The 15,987-nt window shown below is 40.5% G+C and overlaps 1 protein-coding gene across 7 annotated transcripts in view; it reads right to left on the bottom strand.

Annotated features, from left to right (window-relative positions):
* Positions 1 to 15,987, bottom strand: part of LOC147030212 (structure-specific endonuclease subunit slx1-like) — a 71,490-nt gene that overhangs the window by 10,377 nt on the left and 45,126 nt on the right. For 4 of the 7 annotated variants that reach the window (XM_085874033.1, XM_085874034.1, XM_085874031.1 and 1 more), the window contains 2 exons: positions 3,785 to 3,918; positions 2,790 to 2,806 (listed from right to left, as the gene is read on the bottom strand). In XM_085874033.1, the coding sequence (XP_085730159.1) occupies positions 2,790 to 2,806; positions 3,785 to 3,918 (151 nt within the window). Of the gene's footprint in view, positions 1 to 2,789; positions 2,842 to 3,784; positions 3,919 to 15,987 lie in introns of all 7 variants that reach the window. The other 3 variants (XM_085874037.1, XM_085874035.1, XM_085874038.1) reach the window with 2 other exon arrangements.

Consider the following 15,987-nt stretch of genomic DNA (forward strand, 5'->3'; position numbering starts at 1 on the left):
CTAAAGCTGTTCAGCAAATCTGGCTTTAAAATTCTGATGAAATTCGATGTCGTATATGTGGAATGCTTGGGCTATGATGGCTTATCATTTGTTCATTTCATCAAAAATAAATAGCATTGTGCACCACTAGTTTGGGGTAGTTACGTAGTTGTTATTTGTTACAAAGCTAGTGATGGACAAGCTTGTCAAGAGTGAGTATTGAGAAATATTTTCCATATTTTTTTTTTGTCGTGATGCTGCTTATAATATTTCAGACTGCAAACTTCCAAAACAATGACACCTTCATCAACACCATCAAATATTTAGATTTGTGTAGTATTTGGTAGATATGATGAAGTACATGACGAAACATGAAGTACATATGACAACCCGTGAAGTAGATATGACATAAAACATTTTTGAACTAGAGGGGCACTCGGTAGAGCGCATACCTCCGCCACGTAATGCCTGATCCACGAGAACATGTCGGGCCCAATACATTTTTGAAATATCATGCTATATATCGTTTTTGGCCCCATCCCACAATTATTTAATATTTAAAGTGAGAATTACTTTAAAAATAAATAATTCTCGTATTCACATCCGGATTCGGATCTTCACCAAAATCAAATCAATTTGTCGTGATCACACACCCAATCTGTCCACAACTTTTTGAGATATCATGCTATATATGAGTTTTGCCCGATCTCTCAATGGTGAAGAATCACTTAAATTCTTGGATCCGGATACAAATTCGGATGTTCACCAAAATTCAATCAATTCATCCTTGTCACACACCCAACCTACACAACACGTTTCATCTGGATCCATCCAAAACTTTTTGAGATATCCTGCACACAGACAGGCAGACAAACAGACAAACAAATAGACAGACAGAGAGGGGTGAAATCATAACCTCCTTCACCTTTGGTGGCAGAGGTAACAAATTGTTTATTATAGAGGACTTGATTAAAATGTACAGTATGTTCAGTTTTCCACAAATGGCAAATGTTAAGCAAAATAAAAATGGGACACGTGTTAATCGTAGAAGCTCCAAATGGACCATACCGCAAACCCTCCCATCAATGTTCCTACCAACCCTCTCAAAGAGGTTCAGTCACTCATACTCTTGGGTCTCACTCTCAGCCCTGATCTCTCTTGGACAAGCCCCATTTCAGAGTTGGCTTCCAAAGCCAGACGCTGACTTGGCATTCTCCGTCGTGTAAAGCCAGCCCTTCCTTGGCATACCTGAGCTCCTATCCACAGCTTGATGGAAAAATACTCTCCCCTGTGGGCTGGCTCCCCTGCCTCGCACCTTGCTCAGCTTGACACCGTGTAAACAAAGGCCTCCAAGATCATTGGAATCTCTCGCAATGAAGATAATTCGATGGGCTTATCACTTTCCCATCGCATGCAAGTCGGTGGTCTCTCTGTGGTCTTCTTCCTCCTCATTTCTTGCCTTGCACCCTCTGACCTCTCCATGCTTTGTCCCGCCCAAGTATCTGCAGGATGCACGTGGTCCACCAGCAACCCCCTAATAGTGAAACTGCCAAAAATGCAGAACCACTGCAGCTCACCTCCACTCATTTATACCTCTTTTTTCCTACCTGTGGAACCACCTTCCACACTCTCATTCTTCCCTCCAAGTCTTCAAGACAACTGTTCACCATCATCTCAAGTAATCCCTCATCCAAAACTAAGATCTTTGCTATAACTGTTAAACCACCCCCACCCCTCCAAAACTTTGCTTACATATCCATCTTGTCCCCCCCCCATGCTTTCTCCCCTAAATATCACCGTTACCTGCATCCCTTGTTTGACCCTGTTGGTGTTTGCCCTTTCTCCTGCTGTTCCCTTTGTTATGTTGTGTCCTGATCCGTTCTAGTATCCTCGCTCTTCCATGAGTCTTGACAATGTATTAAAAAGAAAAAAAACAGACAAGCAGGGAGAAGGGAATATGCCACTTGTACACATGGAAATAAATAAGATGTAAATAAAGAGCAAATCCTAACCCACACGAGTCACCACAGATCACACTTGCACAAATATTAAAATTGCAGATGAGGACTTTCCTTTGACTATGATTAGTGTAGATGCAGGCCTCCCTGCAGCCCCTTTTGGAAGCCAGCGACAAGACGTGCACCTTGAATCAGTCCTGGTTGCCCTCCATCCTTTCTCAAGGCACTTCTTCTTCACCCTTTCTCGACATGCTGGATGAGTCACAACATGCTGGACACCCTCTGAGATGTGGTGCACTCTCCAACAGTATTACATCCATGCGTATTCTTTTAATTTCCCTCCCCTCCTGTTTTTTTTTTTTTTAAATAATTTTGTACGTGTCCATGTGTAAGCACATGTCTTCTTCCACAATGACATAATTCATTTACCCCCTTTATTTCCATCCTTATGTTTTTGTTCCTTGAATCTGTCTGTTATTGTGTCCATATTTTGCATAACTACAATGAATAAGCACATGCTTTGCATGAGCGTGCACACAGCCAAACGTCTCGACCTGCTCGACCAGCCCTACATAAGCTTCTTCAAAATCAAGATTGAGCTTTTCACTGCAACTGAGCCACTTTCTCATTTATTTTCTGCCTTAACACCACTCCCCCTCAATGTGGTGTAATCATACTCTAAATAAAACCATTTGGGATGTTAGGAGATTGGGTATCTGTTCAACCTGTGTTGGCATCTGAGCTCACAATTTTAAGAGTTCCACCCTCAGTGTTGCGAACGACCGCTCAGAGGTGCATGACAATATCAAGAGCAAAAGGAAAACCCCAAAGTTTCGGTTGAGATAAACTTACCCTCAGTGCAGCAATATCTGTGGGGAAACCATGCACAATGAGAACCATATCCCTAGGAAGAGAGACAAAGAAAAAATAGAGTGAATGTGAACAAAAAAGGCCAGAAGATAAATGAATAGGGAACACACTGCACATTGAACTGCAGCTCACCATATAAGCAATGGGCCAATCATGACAAATATACAAGGTCAGGCCCTTTTGACCTATCATGTCTCATTTCCTGTGCACATTACAGATTATCTGTGTATGCAATTTAATGTTTCTTATCAACCCAATTTAATAAGCATCACGATCTCCATAAAACAAAATTTTACCAAAAAACCAATGGGACAAACAATTTTATAAACAGATTAGTAGGTGGAAAAAAGGGGTTCTGGCTCACCTGCTGTTGGCTCATCAGGTAAAATAAGTCTAAAATCTCAGACACTCAAACCCTGACTCAAACCAAAACCCCAGCTGAGCCAGGTCAACCAACACATTTTATCACGTAGGCCAGAAACCTACTTTCGTACTTTTAAAACAATCTGACGACTAAACCAACTGTATCATAACAAAAGGGGTTATAATGATATTTGTTTTCTAGATCTCTCATTGGTAAAATTAACGAAAATTTTATCTTTCATTTAATAAGTTTATTAGATATTGTCATGCCCACGCCAGTTCAGACCGACCTGGACGGATAGCCGAACAGTTCTACCTTGGAGGCGAACACGTGGTCCTTGGAGATTAATGCGCGCGCAGGACGGGAAGCGGCAAAGCACGTACCAGAGGCGTTCACCAGGATGGAAGCACGAGGGTTTATACTCAAACCCACAATGAACAGACAGACATAAGCAATCTTGGAAATAATGTTTATAATGGAAATAAAAAAAAAACGTGATAAGAAATACGTGAGGTAAACTAAAGCTAATTTTGAGACGCCTCCACACAGATACAGAAACCGACAAGTGGAAAGAAAAGAAAAGAAAATTCCTTCCTTTATTCTGGCACTTAGCTGGGTGTCCAGAGATGATCCTTGAGGATCTTTGGGATCGAACCATGTCGTCTTGCATAGGAAACCGCACCAAAAATGGTGCCGAGCTGCTCTCTAGGCGGGAAACGTACGTGGTCACTCACACACGTGGTCCTCCTTCATTAAAAAATATAGGAAAAGGTCACAGGGGGGGGAAAATCACATAATGGGAGAAAGTGGCCTTAATCTCTGCCGAATTAACACAGCCCCCCATGCGGTCACACGTTACAACTTAAGCTGACAGTTTCCCCAACTTATGCCTGGTGTTGGCTTAATGGTTAGGGTGGCAGGCTTTGCATCCAAGGGTCCTGAGTTCAAGTCCTGCTCAGCTGCTGAATTAATACTAGGTGGGGTCAACTCAGCCTGTCATCCTTCCGAGGTCGACAAAATGAGTGCCAGCATGCTGGTGTACTGTGTCAGAGTGGTGACCCATCCAGGATTGTGCCCAATAGCCAAGGAGATTGCTTAAGCAGCACCAATGCTCTGCACAGAGTATGGTCCTAGTCTCCTCTTCTCCTCCTTTCCCTACTCAAATTACATTGAGATGTCTCCTGCTCATCCACGGACCATGCAACTCCACACAATCCTACCTTTCCTATGAAGTTCCTCCATCTACCCCACAAACATAACAATATAAAGAGCAAAAAAGCATTTAAAAAAGGCATACAATAAAACGATTTATTTATGTATACAAATAGAATGGAAAAGTCTTTGATTCAATAGCATATATATTATATTTATTTATTCATATGCAGCCTTTAACTACTTGGCTGCATCGTTTCCTGGGGGTGCGGATACGCTGCTGATGCAATGTTTCCACTACCAGTAAGCTGGAACTCATTTTGCTGACCTCAGAAGGATGACAGGCTGAGTCCACCCGATATGAATTCAATGGTGGGAAAGAGCCTCAAACTCAAGACCTTATGATCTTAAGCCAGCCACCTTAACCGTTAAGCCAACAACACGATACAGTGCCGACAAAAAGTCTTCACCGCCTTTTAAAACTTTCATCTTTTGTTGCCTTCTACCCTGGAATTAAATTGCATTAAATCAAACTTTTTTTCCACCTTTATTTACACATCATAATCTACAACTTCCAAGTGAAAAACAAATTGTACAAATTTCAGAAAATTAATTTAAAATACAAAACTAGAATATCTTAGTTGGATAAGTGTACACCCCCCTGAATTAATACTTTGTGGAAGCACATTTGACAGCAATTACAGCTGTAAGTCTGTTGGGATAGCTCTCCACCAACCTTTCACACTTTGATTGGGCAATATTTGCCCATTCTTCTCCACAAAACTGTTCAAGCTCAGTCAAATTGCGTGTTGAGCATTGATGGACAGCAATCTTCAATTAATGCTACACATTTTCAATTGGATTTAGGTCGGGATGCTGACTCGGCCAGTCAAGGACATTTATATTTTTGTTCCTTAACCACTCCAGTGTAGCTTTGGCTGTGTGCTTCGGGTCATTGTCATGTTGAAAGGTGAATTTCTGTCACAATTTCAGCTTTCTTGCAGAGGGGAGTAGGTTTTCCTCTGAAAATTTTCTGTATTTCACTCCATCCATTTTCCATTCTATCCTGACAAGTGTCCCAATCCCTGCTGAGAAACATCCTCATAACATGATGCTGGAATCACCATGCTCCACAGTAGGGATGGTGTTCTTTGATTGATGTGCTGTGTTAGGTTTTCACCAAAAGTAACGTTTTGCATTTAGTCCAAAAAGTTCCATCTTGGTTTCCTCAGACCACAAAACTTTTTGCCACATGGCTTCAGAATCTCCAGAGTGGTTTTTTGCACACCTCAAATGGGACTCAAGGAAAGATTTTTTGAGCAATGGCATCCTTCTTGCCACCCTACCATGCAGGCCAGTCTTGTAGAATGCTTGGGATATAGTTGCCATAAAGTTGCCAGTCTTTGCCATAAAGACATGTTGCTCTTTCAAAGTTGCCACTGGCTTATTGGTGGCCTCTTTGATCACTCTCCTCCTTGCTTGGTCATCCAGTTTGGAGGGATGGCCTGATCTACGCAGGGTCGAGGCGGTATGATATGCTTTCCACTTAATGATTGTCTTGACTGTGCTCCAAGGGATAGTCAAGGCTTTTGAAATATTTTTATCCCCATTCCCTGATCTGTGCCTTTCCACAACGTTATCCCAGAGGTCTTTTGAAAGCTCCTTGGTGCTCATTTGTTGAGTCTTTGCTGTGAAATGCATTACCCAGGAGAGAAAACCTACAGGAACAGCTGATTTTATTCTGAAATAATCAGAATCACTACAATTTAACACAGGTGGAGGCCAATTAACTTGGTGTGCGATTTTGAAGGTGAGTGGTTACACCTGAGCTAATTTACAATTGCTATTTATAAGGGGGTGGACAATTGTCCAACCAAGATATTCTAGTTTTGTGTTTTTAATTAATTTTCTGAAATTTGTAGAATTTGTTTTTCACTTGGAAGTTGTGGATTACAATGTGTAAATAAAGGTGGAAAAAGTCTGATTTCATGCAATATAATCACAGGCTACAAGGCAACAAAAGGTGAAAACTTTGAAAGGGAGTGTACACTTTCTACAGGCACTGTATATGATTGGAATAAATGGGCATTACTAAAATTTATCTGAGAATTAATATGACAGAGTGAAAAGTTTATCCTCGTTTAAATATAAGTAGGTGATTAATGGGGCTTCTGAGGCAGGCATTCAAATGAATGGGGGAAAAGGCAAAAACTTTCTAACTTAAGCCCCAAAAGCCCACAATAGGAGACTCATTTTTCCCCTTCCCTCTCATTCAAGCAAAAGCTCAAAATAGAAGACTCATTTATCCCCTTCCCTCCCACACAAGCAAATTAAAAATTGAGACAGATTTTCTCCCCCTCCCATAAAAGCAAATGTAAAATTGACTTACTGATTAAAGCACTTCTTTCCCTTCATATTTTCATTCCACTCAAAGAGGGAACCAATGAATATTTGTCCATGTTCTACTTTCAGGAATAACTTCATTTTCTTATAACATTCATTTCCTTTGGTTTTGTAAAATGGGGAAGTGTTTTTAGAACACAGTCGTGCCGTAAAAATGAGGAAGTATTCTGTGCCCTTGTCCCTCGCGGTTATTTTTTAAATCCTCAGAACACTAACAGAACAAAGTTTAGTTAAAAACAGCTTTCAAACGTAGGTTTTATCAAAATCATTCAAAGCAAGATGTTTTATTTTCATGTGAAAACGAGTCAGTTTTGAAGTCAGCCAAGCTTCCTCGCCCGAACCAAGCCAAATTCCGAAGTCATTTCCTATGTGGGAACACACCCTGGAAAAACCATTATTGTGAAATCTCCCATTACTTCATCAAGTTGCTTATTTAAACCAACTTGTGTGCCGTTCGTGTTTTATTACGAAAATGGAGCATTCAGATTCTTACTACAACCTTGCAGATCAATCGTTTTCACAAGATGACAGGTGAGATCTCAACCCAATTCATTATTTGTGGTTTAAAACAGAATTAAATCACGTCACAACCAATAATTATTGTATGTCTTTTTTTCCAACAGGTTGTCCCCATTCAGAACATCGTTGATAGCTGATGTTGAAAATGAATTATTTGAATATCACGAGGAATGGATAAAAATGAACGACTTTCTTGAAGACATTTATTCGTTTCGAAAAGAATTGAATAATATTATTGTTGGCTGGAAAGAAATTCTCTCACATGCTTTGATCCCGAGTTCAAGGTGAGGAAATATCACGGTGTGTGTATGTGTATGTGTGTGTGTGTGTGTGTGTGTGTGTGTGTGTGTGTGTGTGTGTGTGTGTGTGTGTGTGTGTGTGTGTGTGTGTGTGTGTGTGTGTGTGTGTGTGTGTGTGTGTGTGTATTTCTGTCTCTATCTATCTATCTCTGTCTCTGTCTCTCTCTATCTATCTATCTATCTGTTTGTCTCTGTCTCTCTCTCTATCTGTTTGGCTTTCTGTCTCTGTCTGTTCTCCTTATACACAACCTGTTATTTGGCATGGTGGTAATTAATTTAAAAGCAATACCACAACTTTGTGGTAATTTTGACTACTTGCTTTTTATTTTCAGCATTAAAACGGAATCATACATGGGTGGTGAAGCGAATGAATTTCGCAACCTTGAATGGGAAGATGTTGAAATTCCATGGGGTGATGATTCATTTCCAACTTGTTCCAGTTTAAATGCTCATCTGGATGAAATGGACACAAAACAATATCTTCTGGAGGTAAATGTTTAATTTATTATTTTACTAATCTTCTTCTTCTTTCGGCTGCTCCCGTTAGGGGTTGCCACAGCGGATTATCCGTATGATCCGCATTGTGATTTGGCACATGTTTTACGCCGGATGCCCTTCCTGACACAACCCTGGTCGCCTCTTACGACACAGGGATATGGTACACCTATTTTAACCGGGGTATACACCGGCCCAGTACACTGGTACTCATTTCGCCGACCTCGGAAGGATGACAGGCTGAGTCAACCCCCTGGTGTATTAATTCAGTGGCCCAACGGGGCTTGAACTCAGGACCTTTTGGATCGCAAGCCGCTGCCCGAACCACTGCGCCAACACCAGGCATTTATTATTTTATTAATATCATAATATAATCATCTTTATATACCCTAATTGTTCTTCATTCTTTGTTTTGAACAGAATATGTTGATCGAGTTTCAAAATCCCAAGACATCTGAAACAGACTGCTGGGAAAGATCGTTCATTCTCGCAACTGAATATTTACCCAAAGAAAAATGTTTAATATTTTCAATCTTGATTAATTATATTTGCTTTGCATTCAATTATTTAATTCTTAATTATAAAAAAATAATAAAGGAAGTGCAAAGGAGGGGGAGGGGGGTAGGTGCGCTCCCCCAACGACACACCACCCCCCTCATCCCACTCCCTCCCCTCCCGGTGTGTGTGTGGGGAAGGGTGGGGGGTGGGATGAGGGGGGAGGTAGGTCAAAGGTGGGGCTGCACAGGGGGGGTGGGGCTTGTGTGTGTGGGTGTAACTTATGCGGGTGGGGCTTGTGTGTGTGTGGGGGGGGGCTTGTGTGTGTGTGGGTGGGGCTTGTGTGGATGGGTTGGGCTTGTGTGGATGGGTGGGGCTTGTGTGGGTGGGGCTTGTGTGGATGTGGTTTGTGTGGGTGGAGCAAAATTTTATTTAATTAAATAAACGTGTGTGGGGAACTAATTAACTAATCACTAATTATGTGGATATGATGGATGTGGCTTATGTGAGAGGTGTTTGCGTGGGTGGAGCTTGTGTGGGTGGGGCTTGTGTGGACGTGGCTTTTGTGGGTGGGGCTTGTGTGTGGTGGCTTTTGTGAGTGGGGCTTTTGTGGGTGGGGCTTTTGTGGGTGGGGTTTGTGTGGGTGGGGCTTGTGTGGGCGGAGTCAAAAAAATTCAATTTATCTCTGTCTTTTGTAATTCCTGTGAATAAAATGAACCTACAATCTCTTCCCCTTCTAAATCATATACCTTATAAGTCCAAGGAACTGAATCTATGACATCAACGATTTAAAAAAGATCATTTGTCCATCGTTTAGTATAACCTTTTTCAAAATGAGATTTCCACCAATATATTCTTACTATATCACCAACTTTGAACTTCGGCATTCTGACATTAATCGCTTTTTCATATTCTAATTTTGTAAATGTTTCTGATGGTTTAGGATTCGTTGAGGTGTGAATCATATCATTATATTTATCTACAATATCCTGAATTAAAGATAACCATTGTTGAGAACCGAGTTGACTGAATTTTTTATATAGTCTCTCTTTTAAAGTGCAATTGAATCGCTCAATAACAACTGCTTTTCCTTCATTAAAGGTGCTGTATAATATAATGTTGTTCTTTTAAAGAAAATTCATAAATGTTTTGTTGTAGAACTCTGTACCCTCATCAGTCCACAATTTTTTGAGGTTTTCACTTACTTTTATTAAATATCTGTTGGAAGGCTAACATGAGTGTATTCCCGGTTTTGTTTTTCAAAGGGACAACCCACGCATATCTACTCCTCAAATCAATAATGGTTAAAGCATACTTGTACCCCTTATCATAATTAAGTTCAATTAAATCAGCGGACCAGATATAATCAACTTCCTTGGAATAAACCTTCCTTCTCTGAAACTTTGTGATTATTGGTTTATGTAATTCATCAGCTAATTGCTCTTCAATCTTAATGACATCATTAGAGCCTATAAGTTTTTTGAATTTCCAAGCCCAAGTTTCAATTTAGTACTGATCACCTTCTTCACGATGAACCTATAAACTTTTTCTCTCAAGGTTGGATTTTGTATCAGAGACAAATTATACAACATTTCTCTCTCGGCTTCATGTTTTTCTTCCAACGTTGTGATATTTCCATTATCAATATCGTGCCTCATGCACACTTCATCAACCCTATTGATAGGTTTGCTCCACGGTTTAGAATTGTCAGCATCATCTAATCTTTGATTCAAGTTTGTTCCTGGGCCAAAGAAAGAATACCCTGGTAGATGTAATTCCCCTGGTATTCCAGTAGTTGTAAATTTACTTCCTGATAACTTTTGTATATCTCACCCACTTTTGTGTTTGGAGATAAATTTACTCTTTTTAGAGCCACACACCGAACATATGCCTTTGTGTGTGTGTGTGTGTGGGGGGGGGGCTTGTGTGTGTGTGGGTGGGGCTTGTGTGGATGGGTGGGGCTTGTGTGGATGGGTGGGGCTTGTGTGGATGTGGTTTGTGTGGGTGGAGCAAAATTTTTTAAATTAAATAAACATGTTGTGTGTGGGGAACTAATTAACTAATCACTAATTATGTGGATATGATGGATGTGGCTTATGTGAGAGGTGTTTGCATGGGTGGAGCTTGTGTGGGTGGGGATTGTGTGGACATGGCTTTTGTGGGTGGGGCTTGTGTGGATCTTATTATTCCCTGGAGGCTTGCCGTGACGTCACAGGACAGTGCTGCGGATGGCTCCGCCCCGTGATCACGATTGGCGGAAGGCGACGGCAGAGGGCCAATAAAACGGCTCGATTGGAAGTGACGAGGACTCGAGGATAAATAGGCTCTGTTCGGGGAAAACCCTGTTATTTTTACTTTTAAAATATGAGATATTTTTAGTATTAGTTTTCTTTTCACATTTGAGACAATAACTCATCTATTTATGAGAAAAATTCCTAAAGAGTGTGAAAACCTTTTTAGTTTCCAACATTCACATTTGAATCTTAATTTTTAAATCATAAAGAATCCTCAGAAATGTCTTCACTCTCTCCTCCATTTATTTAAGAAAAAAAAAAATGTAAAACTTCAATGAAAGTCAATCACACCAACATCATCAATAATATAATCTTTCCTTCTTTCTCTTCTTTATCTCCACTTTCTCGTTTATATCTTCTCCCTGAAACCGATGTTAATAGTCTTGACGCAAATATTTCGAATAGACTTGCCAATTCTTTGTTTTCCTCCTCGCTGTGTTGAGATTGATTTGTTTTCTGTAATACCTTCGATCTTTCTAAAATCTCACTGGTTTCCATATTTTTATATTTATTTATTCTCTCTCTTTCCTCCCTCTCCTTCTCCTCCTTCTCTCTCTTCTCCCTCTCCTCCTTCTTTCTCTTCTCCCTCTCCTCCCTTGCCTCCTCTCTCTTCTCCTTCTCCTCCTTTGTCTCAGTTTCTTCAACTCCTTCCTCATCCCTTACTATCGTTGAATCACTTTCACCCCATAGAATATCATACAGATATTCATTGGGATTTCTTGTTATTCCTGTATCCAAAATAATTTTTTTTACAACAGGAAACCAATAAAATTTCTTCTGAATTTAGAAAAGAGCCTTGCGTTTTCTTAACTTTAATTTTTTTTCATTATTTAACATTTTCATTAAATCCAAAGTTATTGGTTTATTAACATCAGTATAAAGCCAATCTTTTATTGAAAATACCTCATTCTTATGTTGTAGAACATATCTATTAAAATACCGAATACCCTTTTCTTGAAGGTATGCTTCGGCACAGAAATGATAATTTTCTTGAAGCCTGCTTGCTGTCATTTATGTATTAGAAATAAATGACAGATTAATATTGTTACGTTTGAGGGGGGTATGCATTCAAAGGGTAATAGGATGTTTAATTAGGTATGCCATGCTGTTCGAGTGTACCAGGATCTCGATGTAATAAGTAGCAATTCAGTGGTGATAAGTTGTCTAGTAAATGTCCATTTCTTCAAGGGGGAAATGATAATTGTCACGTAATTAGATAGGGATACGGGATAGGGTAAGTGTGTCTGCGTAAACCCCTTTTAGTATTCCCTGGAGGCTTGCCGTGACGTCACAGGACAGTGCTGCGGATGGCTCCGCCCCGTGATCACGATTGGCGGAAGGCGACGGCAGAGGGCCAATAAAACGGCTCGATTGGAAGTGACGAGGACTCGAGGATAAAAAGGCTCTGTTCGGGGAAAAGGTGAAGAGGAAGAAGATCGGGACAGAAAAACCGTTCTGGTGGAGGCTGTCGTGATGGGAGCGTGCTGTGTTGTTGCGCTGATTCGATCCTGGTTTCATCGTGTCTCGAGGCCTTGCTGTGCTTCGTGCCTCACCTCGGTTGGCTCTGGGATTCTGCTGGCTCGGAGTACGGGGTCGAACGGCGGGCGGACCTGCCTCCCTCTCCTGCTCGCAACTTGGTGCCAGAACTGGTTCCCTGGCAGCTGTGAGCGGACTTGGGCCGACACCAGGAGGTCGACAGTATCACGGTGTCTCCTGCCCCTGACGAGCGCAACGCCAGCTCGTCCGACGCCAATCCAGGGACTGTTGCGTTTACACCACGGGCCAGCCTGACCACCAGGACCAGCTACGTTTTGTGTGTGTGTGTGTGTGTGTGTGTGTGTGTGTGTGTGTGTGTGTGTGTGTGTGTGTGTGTGTGTGTGTGTGTACCTGGCACCTTCGAGGGTTTGAGATTTGTATATCCATTGGAATTGTTTGCGTTTTCCCCACGCCCGAACCCACACCACCATCCCGTCGAATCACCCCGGATCCCTCCTCTTGCCGAGTCTTAATATTTCTGGTTAGAGAAATAAACATCATTAACTCAGTGAAAAGCGACTCGTGCCACCTTCCTCGTCCCGTTTGCGGTAGAGCGATTAGAACCGCCATCTTTGGGTCGTAAAGGATCAACCGCCTCCATCGTTTCGGCTCATTCTACGTTAGCGGGACTGTTCAAGTCCCATGGACGTCACAATATAATGACAGGAAATACCTCCCAATCTTCCCATAATTAAATCATTTTGTATTTCCCTACTTATTATATATAATCATGTTCTTTGTGTTTTCATGATATAAACGATGGCAAAACCATTATTGATTTTACCCTTATTAAATTCTTTTATTTGTTGTTTGCTAATCGTGCTTCCACAAAACTCATTCTCGGCACCAAGTGGATAATATTCTTCCTTACGAGACTGATTTAATTGTCCCAGGTTTTCTGGGTTAATTTTAAATGACCAATTATACCGTAAATCATTCATATCATCCCCATTGTTCTCTTCTCATACAAACGATACGCCCTTCTTTATAAAATTTTATTTGAATTGGAACTGTGAATTCTGTGTGACCTGGAGATAAAATCAACACTTCTGTATCTTTGGAATACACAGCCGTTTTATTTAAGTATATATATATTGTGATAAATCACTGAATCTCACCAAGCTTGGATAATTTTTTAATTTATAAGCATTTTCATATTAATATTTTTTGCTATACTATATTTCTGTCGTTCAACCAGTCCCTTTGTGTAATAATTTGATAAATCAATATTCAGTTCTTGGGATACACGAAAGATAGAACCATCTTTACCAACATGTCATTTATATTAGATTAAAAATAATGTCATTAAAAAGTTTATTTTTGGTGAGTTGAAATAACACATATATACATAATTGACCACAACAATTGGAATTTAATTCTTGGACTTGAAATGTTTGATAAACACCATTCTGTAAAATTTTTATTACTTCAACAGGTGGTGGAAGACCAAAACTATCAAAATAATATTTGTCTTGACGATTAAAAATACAAACCCAATGAGAACCGTTCCCATTGTTATCTTCCAAGTTCATAATAATATTCTTTGCATGTTTGGACACATTTGTTAATTCATCTCATACAAATAACCACATTATGAATTTTTAATTTCTTACAATATTTGATGTTCTAAATTTGATGTTTTATTCTTTCCAAATTTTTTAAACGACTCATCAATGCTCATTTATTTATTAGAAAGATATAATCCATTACCCCTTTTAGTTAATTTTACACTTACTAGTGTGATAGAAGAAAGCATATCTCCAACTAACAATCTTGCTTTATCAGGCAAACTTTCAAGTTTTTCAGCAAAATCTACAATTACACCACTTCCACTAATTTGTTTCTCCAACTATTTGTTACGTCTTTCCAATTCTTTTTGAGCCCGGAGTTGAGCCTTCCTTTCGTTGGCAGTTTTCACCGCTGCTGAAATACCACCCGTCAATGCTCCAGCCGCACTTAAACCAACAAATGAAGGAATTAGAAATGGGAGAAATCCTCCACTCGTCTCTCTTATTAAATATTTCTTCAACATTGGTTTTGACATTTTAATTTTAAGTGAGCCAGTATCGTTCAAGATTTTCACCTGTTCTCTTGTGAGCAAAACATCAATTCTTACTGCTCCTTTTCTCTGAATTGTATTAACGTTAATCATACAAGGCTTTTAATTTTGAATACAAGATGATAGTTTATGAAGATTGATTTGATTAACATATACCCCAGTTGGAACTTTACGACTCAGTTATTTATCAAAAAATGTGAGACTAATCATAACACCATTATCTGTATTAATCTGTAAATCTGTTTCTTCCAAAAGCAAAGAATATGTATAAACTTCTTCACTCTCTCCTCTTTCAAAGTAAAGGGAAGTATCCACTCGATTAGACTTTATACAGTCATGCGCTGCTTAACGACGTTCCGGGCAACAACGGATCGCATATACGACGGATCAGCCAGCTCTGAAAAAAAAAAATGAAAAAAAAATGTAGCTGAAAAATTCCTATCACCGAGTGATGTAGCCGACGTAGCGCTGCCAGTCCTATAAAAATAGCATACAATTATGTACGCTATACAGTACATAATACTTCATTAATACAATAAACGACAGTGTCGCCCTGTTATAATGCGATCGTTGAGGTCCATAAAATGTCATCGCGAAAAAAGGAGGGTCGTGCTAAATCGGGATTCAAGGAAATCGGCTTTCAAACTGAACCAATGTTTGCACGATTACCTTCGAGCAAGTAAATTACCTTTGAGTTGAAGAATTCCCACGAATAAATCGTTGTTACAGTATAAATTAAAACACAAATTTCTTTTTGGTGAAGCTTTTCATGTTGTTAAAACAATCGCACTGTTCCGAAAATATATATCACAATTGACAGGAGCTCGTTTCTTCATTTATAAATTATAACATCGATGCAACGATTACGTGTTTATAAAATCCAAACGCTATTTATTCATCTTTCTATAATCGATGCGAGAGGAGATTGTAAGCTGCTGCGAACAACACCGATGGCCGTCATGAACAGCACAAAGGTAAAACTAATGCGTCTTCAGTCTCTCTTGGATGCGTGTTACAATTGCCGACAGTATTCAGTACAGTAACATGCTGTAAAGGTTTGTATCCGAGGAGCAATAGGTCAGGTCAGGTATGGGAGCATGTGCCAGAACAGCGAGTCGCTGCATCCACTTTCCGCCGGTACTCCAGGGGCCTCCATCTGGCCATGCCCCAGGCAGATGCCAGGCCCATCCCCATCTCCTTGAGATGATGGTCAACCTGCTGCAACCACGAGGCATGTGGTCGGCCCACTGGCCTCCTCCTCTCATGAGACTCCCTCGCTGAGAGAATCTGGTGAGCAGGATCAGCGTCAGGAAAACGAGCCACATGTCCATACAGCCGCAACTGACGCTCACGGACTATGCAGGTAACGAATCTCATCCGAGTCACTCTCAGCAACCGCTCGTTGGACACAACATCTGACCAGCGATAGCCAAGGAATCTCTGAAGAGACCTGGTACCAAAGGAATTAAGTCTCCATCTCAGATCCTTGGTCAGAGTCCAAGTCTCGCATCCATAGAGCAAGACTGGAAGTACCAAGGACCTGAAGACTCAGACTTTCGTCCTC

The sequence above is a fragment of the Eptatretus burgeri genome, chromosome 3, assembly GCF_056783735.1.
Source record: "Eptatretus burgeri isolate ZD-2024b chromosome 3, Ebu_testis_v1, whole genome shotgun sequence".
Classification (NCBI taxonomy): Eukaryota; Metazoa; Chordata; class Myxini; order Myxiniformes; family Myxinidae; genus Eptatretus; species Eptatretus burgeri.